Source organism: Rana temporaria, chromosome 9 (genome assembly GCF_905171775.1).
Source record: "Rana temporaria chromosome 9, aRanTem1.1, whole genome shotgun sequence".
Taxonomy (NCBI): Eukaryota; Metazoa; Chordata; class Amphibia; order Anura; family Ranidae; genus Rana; species Rana temporaria.
The window spans coordinates 47,932,529-47,947,513 of record NC_053497.1 but is presented as its reverse complement, the minus strand read 5'-3'; the positions used below and the strand labels follow the sequence as shown (position 1 = coordinate 47,947,513).

General features: G+C 43.8%; 1 protein-coding gene across 1 annotated transcript in view; it reads left to right on the top strand.

Annotated features, from left to right (window-relative positions):
• LOC120913447 (leucine-rich repeat and fibronectin type III domain-containing protein 1-like protein) overlaps nt 1-14,985 on the top strand; it is a 109,986-nt gene that overhangs the window by 39,710 nt on the left and 55,291 nt on the right. Inside the window, exon 2 of the mRNA XM_040323374.1 lies at nt 7,263-8,654. Within this exon, the coding sequence (XP_040179308.1) occupies nt 7,273-8,654 (1,382 nt within the window). The 5' untranslated portion in view covers nt 7,263-7,272. The remainder of the gene's footprint in view (nt 1-7,262; nt 8,655-14,985) is intronic.

The window sequence follows — 14,985 nt, the reverse complement described above, 5'->3', positions numbered from 1 at the left end:
GACCCCGGGAAAGGCAGGGACGTACATGTACGCCCATATGCCTGTACGTGCCATTCTGTGGACGTACATATACATGCGGCGGGCGTTAACCGGTTAAAGGGGTTGTAAAGGAAAAAAAATGTTTGCATAAAATTTATGTCTGCAAGGTAGACAGACAGAATAGTGTAATGAGTCTGTTAAAAAACGAGTAAATATGGGATGAACTGAAGCTCCAATAGCGAACAAGGGGCCAGATTCAAAGAGCGAGTACGCTCAAACAAAGATACGACGGGGACGCGGGGACGCGCTTCATTTAAATGAATCACACCCCCAACCCGCCCAATTTCAAATACGCCACCAGAAAAACACTACGCCGCCGTAACTTACGGCGCAAAATCGCTGAGGATTTGAAATTCCGCCAGGTAAGATACGGCGGCGTAGCGTATCACTGATACGCGGCGCAAGTGCAAATGTCTGAATCTGGCCCAAGGTCTTCTTATTCAACATCAGTACCTGACCTCACAAAAGCTCTTATACCACGTACACACGATGGGACATTCCGACAACAAAACCGTGAATTTTTTTCCAACGGAATGTTTGCTCAAACTTGTCTTGCGTACACACGGTCACACAAATGTTGTTGGAAGTTTCGAACGTCAAGAACGCCGTCACGTGCAACATTACGATGAGCCGAGAAAAATGAAGTTCAATGATTCCGAGCATGCGTCAAATTAAACCTGAGCATGCGTACAGGCGATCGGAACTTCCGACAAGAACTTTTTCTGTCTGAAAAATTGAGAACCAACTCTCAAACATTTGTTGCCGGAAATTCCGACAGCAAATGTCCGATGGAGCCTACACACGGCCGGAATATCCAATCAAAAGCTCACATCAAACATTTGTTGTCGGAAATTCTGACCATGTGTACGCGGCATTAGACTGTATGGGCACAAAGTCCCACAGACACAGGCAGAACTATTGTGGAAGGCCTATCTAGAAGTTTGGAGGCTTGGGCGGGGAGGGAAGGGGAATTAAGGGGGCAACTCCATATTAATACCCATGGTTTTGGATAGAGAAAAATCAAAGGCTCAGGTATACAGTAGAGACCTGAGTCTTTAAAACGTGGTTAAATCAAATGACTTTTGTGGCTTCACATGAAAAAAAATAATACAAACATTTATGAAAATACTTCCTATAAATACTACAAAAGTGTTTGAAATACAATGCCCTTCACTTTATCGATTAAAAAGACACTCATGAAATCATGTAAAGTCACGTAAGTCATTTGTCGTTACCACTGTTTTTAAGACTCAGGTCTTTATACCTGAGCCTTCGATTTTTTTTTTATATGTGTACACATGGTTACCTTGACTACACCTAATATGTGAGTTGGCATACTTACTGTGATTTTAACTCTTGCAATTCCCTTTTTTATATTCTTTTATTTTTTCTGTATGGTTTTGGAATGGTATATCCAACAAGCTCATATAGTTGTGATGGTCAGGTGTCCACAAACTTTTGAACACATAGCATATTTATAGCAAGTGTCCCAATAACTGATATCTATATTATTGCTTCATTCTGTGGCTCTCCAATACACTGATGAAGGGTAAGGATGACAACCCTGGAGTAAGGATGAGCTGCTGTTTTGGCAAAACCTATGTCTGGACCAAATTGCACTTCTTTGGAGGTTCAGCAAACTGATGTCCCCTATAATCACCTGCTAAATAAATTGAAACCAACAGCCAGGGTTGTCGAGAAGAGGCCCTTGTCCCCATCAACATGGGGACACAGTGCTTTGTGGTGGGGGGCCACAGGGCGCCCCCTGCCCCAAAGCACCTACCCCCCCATGTTGAGGGCATGCGGCCTGGTACGGTTCAGGAGGGGGGGCGCTCGCTCGCCCCCATCCCCTTTCCTGACCGACCGGGCTGCTTGTTCGGCTAAGGGTCTGGTATGGATTTTGGGGGGACCCCCACACTGTTTTTTCGGCGTACGGGGTTCCCCTTAAAATTCATAGCAGACCTAAGGGCCTGGTATGCTCTTGGAGGGGGAACCCATGCTGTTTTTTTTATTTAAAATGTGGTGTGGAGTTCCCCCTCAAGATTCATACCAAACGCAGCTGACACAGTGCACTGCGATTACTTGCGGTTATGTGCAGATAGCTGCACCAGATCGCACCTGGACGCATTCAATTCTATTTTTTCTATTTGCACCAAACCGCAGGGAACAAAACTGCAGCTAAACGCAGTGTGTGAAGGGTGTCATAGGAAAGCATTGTGTGCTTCTAGCTGCAGTAGAATCGGCAGCTAAAAGCACCATTCTATCCGTCCGTGTAAAAGGAGCCTTAGAGAAGAAGTCTCAAAGCACAATGAGGGGGAGGTTTCCTGATTAATAAATCAGAAGGTTTAAGTATAATTAATTATACACAAGAAACATAAATTGGTGCTTCATGATGACAGTTCTCCTTTAAGAAATGCATTTGCTTAAATAATTGCCTAAAATGCTGAAAAGGGATTTGCAGCTAACATTTATTTTGCTGATTCTTCCATAATGCATGTTTTATTTTCCCATTCTGGGGCTCTGTAAATGTGAACAGTTGTTATGTGAATAATGAATGCTTTTATTCTTCAGATTTTAGACAGCTCCTTGTCAGTGCATATTCCTTTTCTTATTGGTGGCGGCTGTGTTTTTCTTGCTAAAACTTAAATGCCGCATACACACGATCGGAAATTCCGACAAGAAAACCGTCGATTTTTTCTGACGGAATGTTGGCTCAAACTTGTGTTGCATACACACGGTCACACAAATCTTGTCGGAAATTCCGACTGTCAAGACGTACGACGAGCCGAGATCAATGAAGTTCAATAGACAGTTCGGCTCTTCTGCTTGATTCTGAGCATGCATGTTTTTTTGCGCGTCGGAAATTGCATACAGACGAGAGGAATTTCCGATAGGAACTTTTTCTGTCGGAAAAATAGAGAACCAGCTCTCAATCTTTTGTTGGCGGAAATTTCGACAGCAAAAGTCAGATGGAACATACACACGGTCGGAATTTCCGACCAAAAGCTCACATCGGACTTTTCTTGTCGGAATTTACGATCGTGTGTATGGGGCATAATGGTTGCTGTGCCTGAAGCTGGGGTTTAAGGTGTTTTTTTTATTTAACCACTTGACACCTGCCCGCCGACAAATGACGGCGGGCGGAATGCTCTATTGTTCAGACAGGACGTCATAAGACAATCTGATGCCCCCAAAAAAGGCAGCCACATCACTGCTTTACTCACTGACAGTACTTGTCCTGGCCGGGAATTTCTGGAGAAGCACAATCCCCACACCCTGCTTGTGATTGGAGAAATAATAAATTCCGCCTCTTGTGTCCAATCACTGTGCTGTGATTCGTTACAGCACAAGCTGATTTTTGGGAAGGGAGGGTGTCCCTGAATGGTAGTTTGGAAATGTGGTCACCCTAATGCCGCATACACACCATCACTTTATGTGATGAAAAAAAACGACATTTTCTGTGAAGTAAAAAACAACATTTTTGAAACTTCAATTTTCAAAGACGAATTCCGGGGAGAAAATACAGATAAAACCGTATGTATGAAAAAAAAAAAAGACCAGCATGATGTCTGTGTCACAGGTCAGCTCATTGTAATGTTAGAATTTTTTTTAGGGTGAACCCCCGCTTTAAGAATGCAAAGCGTTCTCTGAATGGTGCCTTAATAAGGTTGGCCAAACTCTTCTATAATTTCAATCTTCGGCATTTTATGTGAAAGTTATGATAATGCTAAGCCACTGCCTTGCAATTAGCAGCAGCATTGTTTATGAGAGGGCAGTGGAAGGTGGATTTTGGCATACAACTACATGGAATGGCAACAAAAAATGTAAATTTTCCTTGAAATCTAGTTTAAAAAATAACTATCCGAAGGAACAAGTCCTATTCAGATGCTTTACGCTGCACTTGGCAAAACAACCAAATGCAAGTGTGTCACTAAGATTGGTAGACCCACTGTGTTGCCTGGGGAAAAAGCCAACAACAGGCAGAACAGATATTAGAGTGGTGTAGATTACTCAATTTTCTTTTCTTCCACCGTGGAACACGGGGAGCCTTCCTGGCTGGCAGAACACAATGATTACTGCTAATGACTAAAGCCATTGACAGTAACTGCATGTAGAAAAATTTGACAGACTAATTGTACCCAAGTTGATTAATGGATCAACTTGTGTATAATCAGTCTACCCATACATAGATCGAATCCCAGGCGGTTCCTGCTGAACTGGATGAATTTCGATCCACGTATGGCTGGCTGAACTCCTTAGACAGTCACCGGACTTATAACCAGGTCAGGCACAGACAAATAGGCCCTGATTCTCGTAGCACTTACGCCGACGTATCTACAGATACGCCGCGTAAGTGTAAATGTGCGCCGTGCCCACAGAACTAGATACGCCTGAAAATAGGCTTCCTCCGACCGACATAAGTTTACTACGCCGTCGTATCTTGGGTGCATATTTACGCTGGCCGCAAGTTGCGCTCCCATTGATTTACGCGTCGAATATGCAAATGACTGAGATACGCCGATTCACGAACGTACTTGCGCCCGTCGCAGTAATATGCGCCGTTTACGCAAGGCGTACGTCCGGCGTAAAGTTATTCCACATATAGGAGGCGCAACCCATGCAAAGGTATGGACCACGGAACAGTCGTCGTATTTTATGTCTATTATGTAGTACTACGTGAATGGGGCTGGGCGTAGGTTACGTTCACGTCGTAGGCATTGAGCCGTCGTATCTTAGGGAGTATATTCGACGTGATTCTGAGCATGCGCTCGCATGCGCCGTTCGTTCGGACCTTCATTTGCATGGGGTCACGGTTCATTTAAATGTATCACGCCCACTTCTAACTACTTTGAATTCTCACATAAACCGGGCCCTTAGAAATGATAACTCCATGCACTCAGCAGAGTTGTGAGAAGCTTCTATAAGCACAAGAATTATCCGCAAGAGTTTCCAATAGCCTAAGCAGTGGAAGCAGCAGTCTGGGCCCCATTCAGCTTCACTGGCCTAGCAGCAGCTGCATCCAAAGTGGGCTTGCTAGTTCTAATAGTATTAATTTTGTACATAATGGAGGCTTTCTGTTTTGTTTGTATGTAAAAGCACATTGCACAACCTATAATACTTCTTTTTACAACACTGTTGAACACTGTAAAATAATATATGATGTGAACAGTTGAAAATATATAGTATGTGAAGCCAAAACTTTTTTTGTAGCTTTAGATAAGGTAATGAGAGACTAGAATCATTCTCTCTCTCTCTCTCTCTCTCTCTCTCTCTCTCTCTATTTGCCTTAGGGGTCTATTTATAAAAAATTCACTTAGCAAATGCATCAACATTTGCACAGCCTTCTCTAATAATCTACATAATCTATCTAATATGTGTATTTCCTATGTTCATCAGCTCCATCTAGTGATCATAATGTGGTATTTCCCTGAAACGCCGCAATCAGGCAAAGACTGCAGTATGGGCACTAGATGGAGCTCATGATCATAAAAAATACACCTTTTACACACATTGTGGAGATTATACACAATGGTGATATGAATGCTAAGTGCCAGTTCACAGATGGGCAACCCGACTTACAACGCGACTTTGCAAGGCGACTTCAGCAGGACTTGGAGCAACTTACAACATGACTTAAAGTTGCCTCCAGGACAGGCAACTTTGGCTGTGACCAATCACAGAATAATCAGCTCTGTGGGAGGGAGGGGTTTGCCTGAGTAAACTATTTTCTTTTCCTGTAAAGTTGCTTCAGTTAAGACAGTGATCCGACTTTGGAGGCGACTTCCATTGAAATGAATGGGTACAAGTTGCCTAGAAGTCGCCTTGAAGTAGCACAGGAACCTTTTCTGAAGTCGGAGTGACTTCAGTAGTGTACATTAACCACTTAAGGACTGGACCAATATGCTGCTAAATGACCCAAGGGGTTTTTACAATTCGGCACTGCGTCGCTTTAACAGACAATTTCGCGGTCGTGCGACGTGGCTCCCAAACAAAATTGGTGTCCTTTTATCCCCACAAATAGAGCTTTCTTTTGGTGGTATTTAATCACCTCTGCGTTTTTTTTTTTTTTTTGCGCTATAAACAAAAATGGAGCAACAATTTTGAAAAAAATTCAATATTTTTTACTTTTTGCTATAATAAATATCCCCCAAAATCATATATAAACATTTTTTTTCCTCAGTTTAGGCCGATACGTATTCTTCTACCTATTTTTGGTAAAAACAATCGCAATAAGCGTTTATCGGTTGGTTTGCGCAAAATTTATAGCGTTTACAAAATAGGGGATAGTTTTATTATTTTTTTTTTTTTTACTACTATAGGCGGCGATCAGCGATTTTTTTCGTGACTGCGACATTATGGCGGACACTTCGGACAATTTTGACACATTTTTGGGATCATTGTCATTTTCACAGCAAAAAATGCATTTAAATTGCATTGTTTATTGTGAAAATGACAGTTGCAGTTTGGGAGTTAACCACAGGGGGCGCTGTAGAAGTTAGGGTTCACCTAGTGTGTGTTTACAACTGTAGGGGGGTGTGGCTGTAGGACTGACGTCATCGATCGAGTCTCCCTATAAAAGGGATCACTCGATCGATGCAGCCGCCACAGTGAAGCACGGGGAAGCCGTGTTTACATACGGCTCTCCCCGTTCTTCAGCTCCGGGGAGCGATTGCGACGGAGCGGCTATAAACGAATAGCCGCGCCGTCGTCCCGGATCGCTCCCCGCGGGATTCTGACCGCCGCATGTAGCGGGGGGTCCCGATCGGACCCCCGGCCCACGTCTAGGCAGGGACCTACAGGTACGCCAATGTGCCTGTACGTGCCATTCTGCCGACGTATATCTACATGCGGCGGTCGGGAAGTGGCTAAGACGGCTCTCATTCACTTCAATGGAATTTCCCATGTCGTGCGACTTGGGGCAACTTGGGGCGACACAAGTTGGATCCCAGGTTGTTGTTGTGTGAACCGGCACTAAGGTGTTCAGGCAACTTTTTTTTTATAAATAGACCCCCTAGTGTCACTTGGACTGAAAGTGAGAACAAATAAATAATTTGTTGTCACATGGAAAAGAGGGGAAATATTTCCAATGGACAAATGGCAAAGAAAAAGAAATACATGTGTTTAACAATTTCCTATTCCACCCAAAATAAAAAAGAACTGTCTTTACTTTAAGGAAAAATACAATATTTGACCCATTTTCAATGTTTCTTTTCTTTTTGTAGTTCCTGCATCATGACGGGGTTGTGTCTCTGGATTTTTACCCTAACAGTGGGTGTCGCTGCTGCCCAGGTTTGCCCCAAAAGATGCTTGTGCCAGAACCTTGCTCCATCCTTGGCAATTCTATGTGCCAAAACAGGACTGCTGTTTGTCCCATCAGTGATAGATCGTCGGACTGTGGAATTAAGGCTCACTGACAACTTCATCACGATAATCCGCAGGAAGGATTTCACCAACATGACCCGATTACTCCACCTTACACTATCAAGAAACACCATCAGCCATATCACACCATTCACCTTTTCTGATCTCCGTGGACTACGGGCTTTACACTTGGACAACAACCGTATATTATCGATGGGAGACGAGCAGCTTAAAGGACTAATGAACCTTAGACATCTTATCCTTAGCAACAACCAGCTCAGCAACATATCACTAAATTCTTTCCAGGATTTTGTGAGTACTCTAGAAGATCTAGACCTTTCCTACAACAACCTGGCTCAAGTTCCTTGGCCAACCATAGCTAAATTGACCAATGTAAACTCTCTAAGCCTTGACCACAATCTTATTAACTATGTTCCTGGGGGGGTTTTTACAAACCTTCACAAATTGGCTAGACTGGACATGACATCCAACAAACTAAAGACTATTCCTCCAGATCCTTTGTTTCTTCGTATGCCTGTCTACGCAAAGTCCAAAGGGTCGCCACTTTCATCACTAGTTCTGGGATTTGGAGGAAATCCTTTGCATTGTAATTGTGAACTTCTATGGCTTCGAAGGTTTACTAGGGAGGATGACTTGGAGACCTGTGCATCACCAACAAACCTTCTAGGCAAATATTTTTGGAGTATATCAGAGGAAGAATTTATGTGTGACCCTCCTGTTGTCACCCACCACTCACTTCACACAATAGTTATGGAGGGAGAAGCAGTTGTCCTGAAATGCAAAGCTGTGGGTGACCCTGAGCCTACCATTCACTGGGTGTCACCTGAGGGGAAAGTGGTATCAAATTCCTCACGATCTGTCTCCTATGAAAATGGCACACTGGAGATTAGCATCACTACCGTAAGAGACACAGGCTTGTTCACTTGCATTGCATCTAATACTGCTGGGGATGCAACGGGGTCTGTACAGTTGACCGTAAGTCCCCTACCTCATCCAGCCAATGCTAGTCAAAGAGCACAAAGACCAGATAAGGGGCCTTCTGATATACTTACACCAGCTAAGCCTGGAGCTTCTAGTAATGACTCTACTGGCCATCCAGCAAGGAAGGTGATTACTGCGGAGTTGAGCCATAATTCAGTCCTTATACAGTGGTTTTTAGACAGGAACATTCCTGGCATCCGGATGTACCAGTTGCAGTATAACAGCTCCACAGATGACAGCTTAATCTACAGGTAAGAAGCAAGTGCAAAGAAATTCAAAACTAAAGATATAATCCAGGGCCATGTTTGTGTATGCTGTATTAATCATTCATGGAGAAACATGCCATGGTAGTTGTGTAAAGTCCAGAACAAGTTTTATTCCGATGTATGCTGTAAAAATAGCCATCACATATGGGGGGGGGGGTCAAACAGTAGTGTATTTAGGTTTTGTGCTGACCTAGGCCTGACTAAACTCGTGCACCCCCTAATTTAAATATGACCCACCCCTTCCTGTCAAGGCCACACCCCTTTCTGTTTAAGACCGCCCTGAAATTTTTGAATGGGGACACTAGTTCTGATGGCCTGGGGGGGGCACTGGATTCCCTTAATTTCTATAGATTTCATCTCACTTCCTGTTTAGCTATGGGGCAAGAAGTGAAGGGAAATCTCTGCAATGGGACAGGGATGGTAAAAAATAAACTGACAAGGACTATAACCCTCCCTTACTCTTTTCAAAATGAAAAATAAAAGTGTTGCCTATAGTTCTACTTTAAGCACACATTTTTGATAATTTTATGGAGAGGACTAAGAAGATATAACCATACCAATGGTGCAGTAGAAAACATATAGCTCAGTGAGGAAGGTTAGTGGTCCAGGATGATAGGACAGTCAAAATTAGAAGCGCCCCCCCCCTCACAGTTGCGAAATGACGGCCTCCCGCATACCGCTTTATGGGGGGCGCTAGACTAAATTGCCTCTCAGCCCGATGGAACAGTTTCAGCAGACATGTTCGGTTATGTGTACGGCCGACCGGACAATTGTCCGGCGGATCGGACACTTTCCAGCGGACAAATGTTTCTTAGCATGCTAAGAAACATGTCCGCTGGAAGCCTGTCCGTCGGACATGTTCGGTCGTCTGTATAGACTCACCGGACCTGTCCGCTCGGCCCAAAGCCCTCGCATGCGTCAAAGTGATTCAACGCATGCGTGGAAGCATTGACCTTCCAGGGCCGCGCACGTCGCTGCGTCATCGTCGCGGCGACGGCGCGGGACGTCACCGCGTATCCCGTCCGAGGGGATTTCTGTTCGATGGTGTGTACAACCATCAGACAGAAATCTCCGAGCGGACATGTCCGGTGAAAACGGTCCGGCGGACCGTTTTCAGCGGACTGTCCGCTCATCTGTACAGGGCCTAAGAGTGTAGCACAAGCTGGCGGGGACTCTTTCCGTGCTGCCTCTCTGAAAAGTGCTGTCCTAGGCCTGGACCTTGTCGGTCTAGGCCAGGATACAGCGTTGGGGTCAAATGACCCCCTTCTTCAGGGCTGAAAAAAAACCATATAAAAGTACACAAAGCTTCAGAAAATGTGCAACACATATCTGGAATTTGTTCAAATACCTTTCCTGAATGTGTTGCAAATTTTTAGAAACTAAGGGGTTGATTTACTAAAATGAGAAGTTGCTAAATTTGGTGCAGCTCTTCAACCAATCGGCTTCCAGTTTATTTTTTTGTCAAAGCTTTATTGTTAAAGCTGAAGTTAGAAGCTAATTGGCTACCATGCACAACTGCACCAGATTTAGCTTTCTCCAATTTTAACAAATCAACCTCTATGTGTAGTTTTATATCATTTCTTTTCAGCCCTGATGGAGGAAGAGCTTTTCGAACACACCAAAACACGTTGGCTGATTTTAGTGTTTATGCCTTCTGAACAAAATGTATTCTGGACTTTCCATTCCTTGTTATCGCGGTTTCCTCCATTAACTTTAAAGCTGTGTTCGCGTTAGGAGTCGCACGCATGGTGATTGATTCCTGGACAGCTGCCTAAAGAAAGCTCATTTATACCAGACAAGTCGCTAAAGGTTTCTATTACTACCCAGATTAAGTGGTCCAGTGCCCAATGCTTCTATTACAGAGAATGCTGTATGGCTTGTAGAGATAGCTACTGGCATCCAACACATAAACTAAAAGTGGTTGCCAAAAACTCAACTGTCACAAGGATTATAGTAGATCTAAACTCTTACTGGATGGCATTTGGTTTGCTAAGGCAATATGTATCATTAACCCCTTGACCTGCGGAAGATTTAGCCCCATCTATGACCAGGCCATTTTGTGCGTTACAGCACTGCGTTACTTTAACTGACATTTGTGCAGTCATGCAACGCTGTACCCAAATAAAATGAATGTCATTTTTTTTCCACAAATATAGCTTTCTTTTATGCCACGTACACACGATTGGTTCATCCGATGAAAACGGACCGATGGATTTTTTCACCAGATATCCGATGAAGCTGACTTTCATTAGTCTTGCCTACACACCATCAGTTAAAAATCTGTTTGTGTCAGAACGCGGTGACGTAAAACACTACGACGTGCTGAGAAAAAAGTTCAATGCTTCTGAGCATGCGTGGATTTTTAACCAATGGACGTGCCCACAGACGATCGTTTTTTTCTATCGGTTTTTTAACCATCAGATCATTTTAAAACAGGTTCTAAGTTTTTTCACCGATGGGAAAAAAACGATGGGGCCCACACACGATCAATTCGTCCGATGAAAACGTTTTCATCAGACGAACGGATCGTGTGTACAGGGCATTAGTGGTATATGATCAGAACTGCATTTTTTTTCTCTTTGTACTGTAAACAAAAAAACTGCCAATTAAAAAAAAGAAAATATCCAATAACAAATTAAAAAAATCAAATTTCTTCATAAATTTAGGCCAATATGTATTCTGCTACATATTTTGGAAAAATAAATCCCAGTAAGCGTATATTGATTGGTTTGCGCAAAAGTTATAGCATCTACAAACTGTGGTATGTAAACTGATTTTTTTTTTACTTTTTATAATAGTAATGGCAGCGATCAGCAACTTATACCTGTGTGAAGTTGGCACCCCATGTTTGTAAAATCTAAATAAAAAGATACCATTCGTTTGTGCCGCGTTTGTGCTGGTCTGTGCCGCTAAAACGAGCGTTTGTGCCGGTTTGGTTTCTGAGATATTAACGCTCAATATCTCCAGAACCAAAGCGGCACAAACGTTTATTTTTGCGGCACAAACCAGCACAAACGAATGGCGCATTTTTAAAAAAAAATTCAGCAACATGGGGTGCAAAGTGGGCGGGGCTTGCATTAAATTGAATGTTTAATATCTCAGAAACCAAACCGGCACAAACGCTCGTTTTAGCGGCACAAACCAGCACAAACGCGGCACAAACGAATGGTAAACTTTTATTCAGATTTTACAAACATGGGGTGCCAACTTCACACAGGTGCAACTTATAGCAGGACTGTGATATTGCGGTGCACAATCTGACACTAACTGAAACTTTTGACACTTTGTGGGAACCAGTGACACTAATACAGTGATGATCAGTGCTAAAATTTTGCACTGTCATAATGACACTGCCTGTTAAGGGGTTAAACATCTAGGGTGATCAAAGGGTTAACCGTGTGCCCAACCAGTGTTTTTATGTAAACTGTGTGCTGCTTTTACTAAGGGAAGTGGTGGATTTTATTCCCTGCTTTTGCAGGGACACAAAATCCATCACTTTCCCCCCCTGTCAGAACAAAGCTACTCTTTGTTTACATAGGCAGAGCTCTGCCCTGTATCTCTGCCTGATGATCAGCGAAATTATAGAAGAAGCGGCCTGCCAATGGCATGTGTGTACGCCCCCTGGGGGGAAGTGCAGAATCATGTGCATATATATATATATATATATATATATATATATGTGTTTCTATATACCGTATATACTTGAGTATAAGCCGACCCGAATATAAGCCGAGGCACCTAATTTTACCACAAAAAAATGGGAAAACTCAAGTATAAGCCTAAGGTGTCCATGTGCATGCCTCACTGTGCCCATGCCTCACTGTGCCCATGCCTCACTGTGCCCATGACTAGACTGACGTTTAACATGGTAGTCTATGGAAGGGGTGCCCGGCTTTGAAAAATCAGTGCTCCCCAGCCGTAGGTCCCCCGGACAAACAAACTTTGCACACTTATAGAGGGGTTAGATGTGTGCCAAGTTTGGGATCCAGGGGACCTACGGCCGGCCGGTACCGGGTCCCCAAATTCCGGGAGATCAGGCGCAAAAAGGTGACTCGAGTATAAGCCGAGGGGGGCATTTTCGGCTTATACTCGAGTATATACGGTATGTGATTCTGCACAGAACATCCACCCTGAAGCAGTATGTCTGCTATGTGACATTGGGAAGTGGTTAAAGTGTACCTAAACCTGAGGATCAGGTAAGTAAATCTATCAGTTAACTCAGGTCTGCTGAACTGTTAAGAAACAAATAATATGGCTTATGCCGCGTACACACTACTTCAGAAAAACCATCCTATCTTGGCTTGCATACACACAGTCACACAAAAGTTCTCTTAATTTTCTAATGTCAAGAACGCGGTGACGTACAACACTACAACAAGCTGAGAAAATGAAGTGCAATGCTTCCGAGCATGCGTCGAATCGTTTCTGAGCAAGTGTCGTAATTTTGCGCGTCGGAATTGCTACAGACGATTGGATGTTGGCTCAAACTTGTGTTGCATAAACGCGGTCACACAAATCTTGCCGGAAATTCCGACCGTCAAGAACACAGTGACGTACAAGACGTACGAAGAGCCGAGATCAATGAAGTTCAATAGGCAGTTCGGCTCTTCTGCTTGATTCTGAGCATGCATGCACAAGCGGAATTTTTCGATAGGAATTTTTTCCATTGGAAAATTTGAGAACCAGCTCTCAATCTTTCGTTGGCGGAAATTCCGGCAGCAAAAGTCCGATGGAGCATACACATGGTCTGAATTACCGTTCAAAAGCTCACATCAGACTTTTGCTGTGGGAATTTCCAATCATGTGTACGAGGCATTAGAAATCAGGACCAAAAATTACACATTTTTCAAATGAAACCGGCAAGCTCTCAAGCCTCTATACAAAGTAGATTTGACATCTTTAGTGCAAGGGGCATGTTTTGTGTTCCGTTTTATTAGAGTATGCTCTTTAGGTGTTATGCTTTTATGACATGTGCTGTTCCAGTAATGATCTATCCTATTGAATGAGGTCTCCTTCATGTGGTGGATGGCTGGAGGGGGGTAGTTTTTACTGACGCCTGGCCGACCGCCCAATTTATAACATTACAGTCTGACAGGTTCCGTCTTCAACAAAATGGTGGTCACCTGCACACAGGCACCGACTCCCTGTTGCATAAATGTAATTAGATGGATAAAAAATTGCTTCAGCTCCTGTTCTGTACCTGTGGAGAACTCCTCAGATGTGTTTTGCCCCTTTTTGTAGAAGCCACCCCATCACGTTTATGTACCCTAACTTTAAATAACCCTTATGCTATGTGGAATGGTATTTGGATGTTGGTTGATTTTTTTTTTTCATTTTATTGTAAAATGTAAAACCAATAAAAAATGTTTACCGTATTTATCGCGGTATAACGCGCTCCCGCGTATACCGCGCACCCCTAAAGTTGCCCCTGAAATTCCTGTAAAAAAAAATGTTATATGATTTTATTACTTACAGTTTTGGTGTCTTCCCAGCGTCCATCGTCCGGTCCGGCGTCCGTCTGCAGCCTCGATGGTGTCCTCCCGGCTTCTCCAGTGCGCGCCTCAAGTCGAGTCCACGCTTCCCGCGCTCAGTTCGAACGCCTCCGCCGACATATACCGATTGCAGTACACTCAGGTACATTCGGCAAGGCTCGGCTTCGCTCGCGCTCACGCTCTGTGACGTTTATGCGTGAGCACGAGCGAAGCCGAGCCTAGCCGAATGTACCCGAGTGTACTGCACTCGGTATATGTCAGCACAGGATTTCAAACTGAGCGCGGGAAGCGGCTATCGGCGTATATAGCGCACCCACGATTTTCCCCTTATTTTAAGGGGAAAATAGTGCGCGATATACGCCGATAAATACGGTAATTAAAATAAAAGTTAACTGTTTTCTGGTTGCTTTGCTCTACATGACAATCCCTTGTCAAAATGATTGGTAGATCCATAAATAAAGGCAGGTGATTTTCATTAATTGTAAACTTTTACTGTAAAATTTGAGCTTACGCCCCCTTAAGCATGGTGGTGGGAGTGTCATGGTCTGGGGGCTGCCGACACTGGGGAGCTACCAACATGTACTATGATAAGGTGACCAGATTTTTTAAATGAAATCCGGGGACATCTTTTTTTTTTTACTAGTAATGGCGACAATCAGCGACTCTCTGCCCATCGCCGCCCGCCTCACATCCTCTCAAGTCTTACTCTCCGGGCCCTGGCTACTGCTGGGTGGGGAGTGGAGGAAGAGAGATTGCAGGCGGCTGGCTGGGACTTGAGCCAAGGCAGAAGAACATGCGAGCGGAGCTGAATGGGCATGCACCTG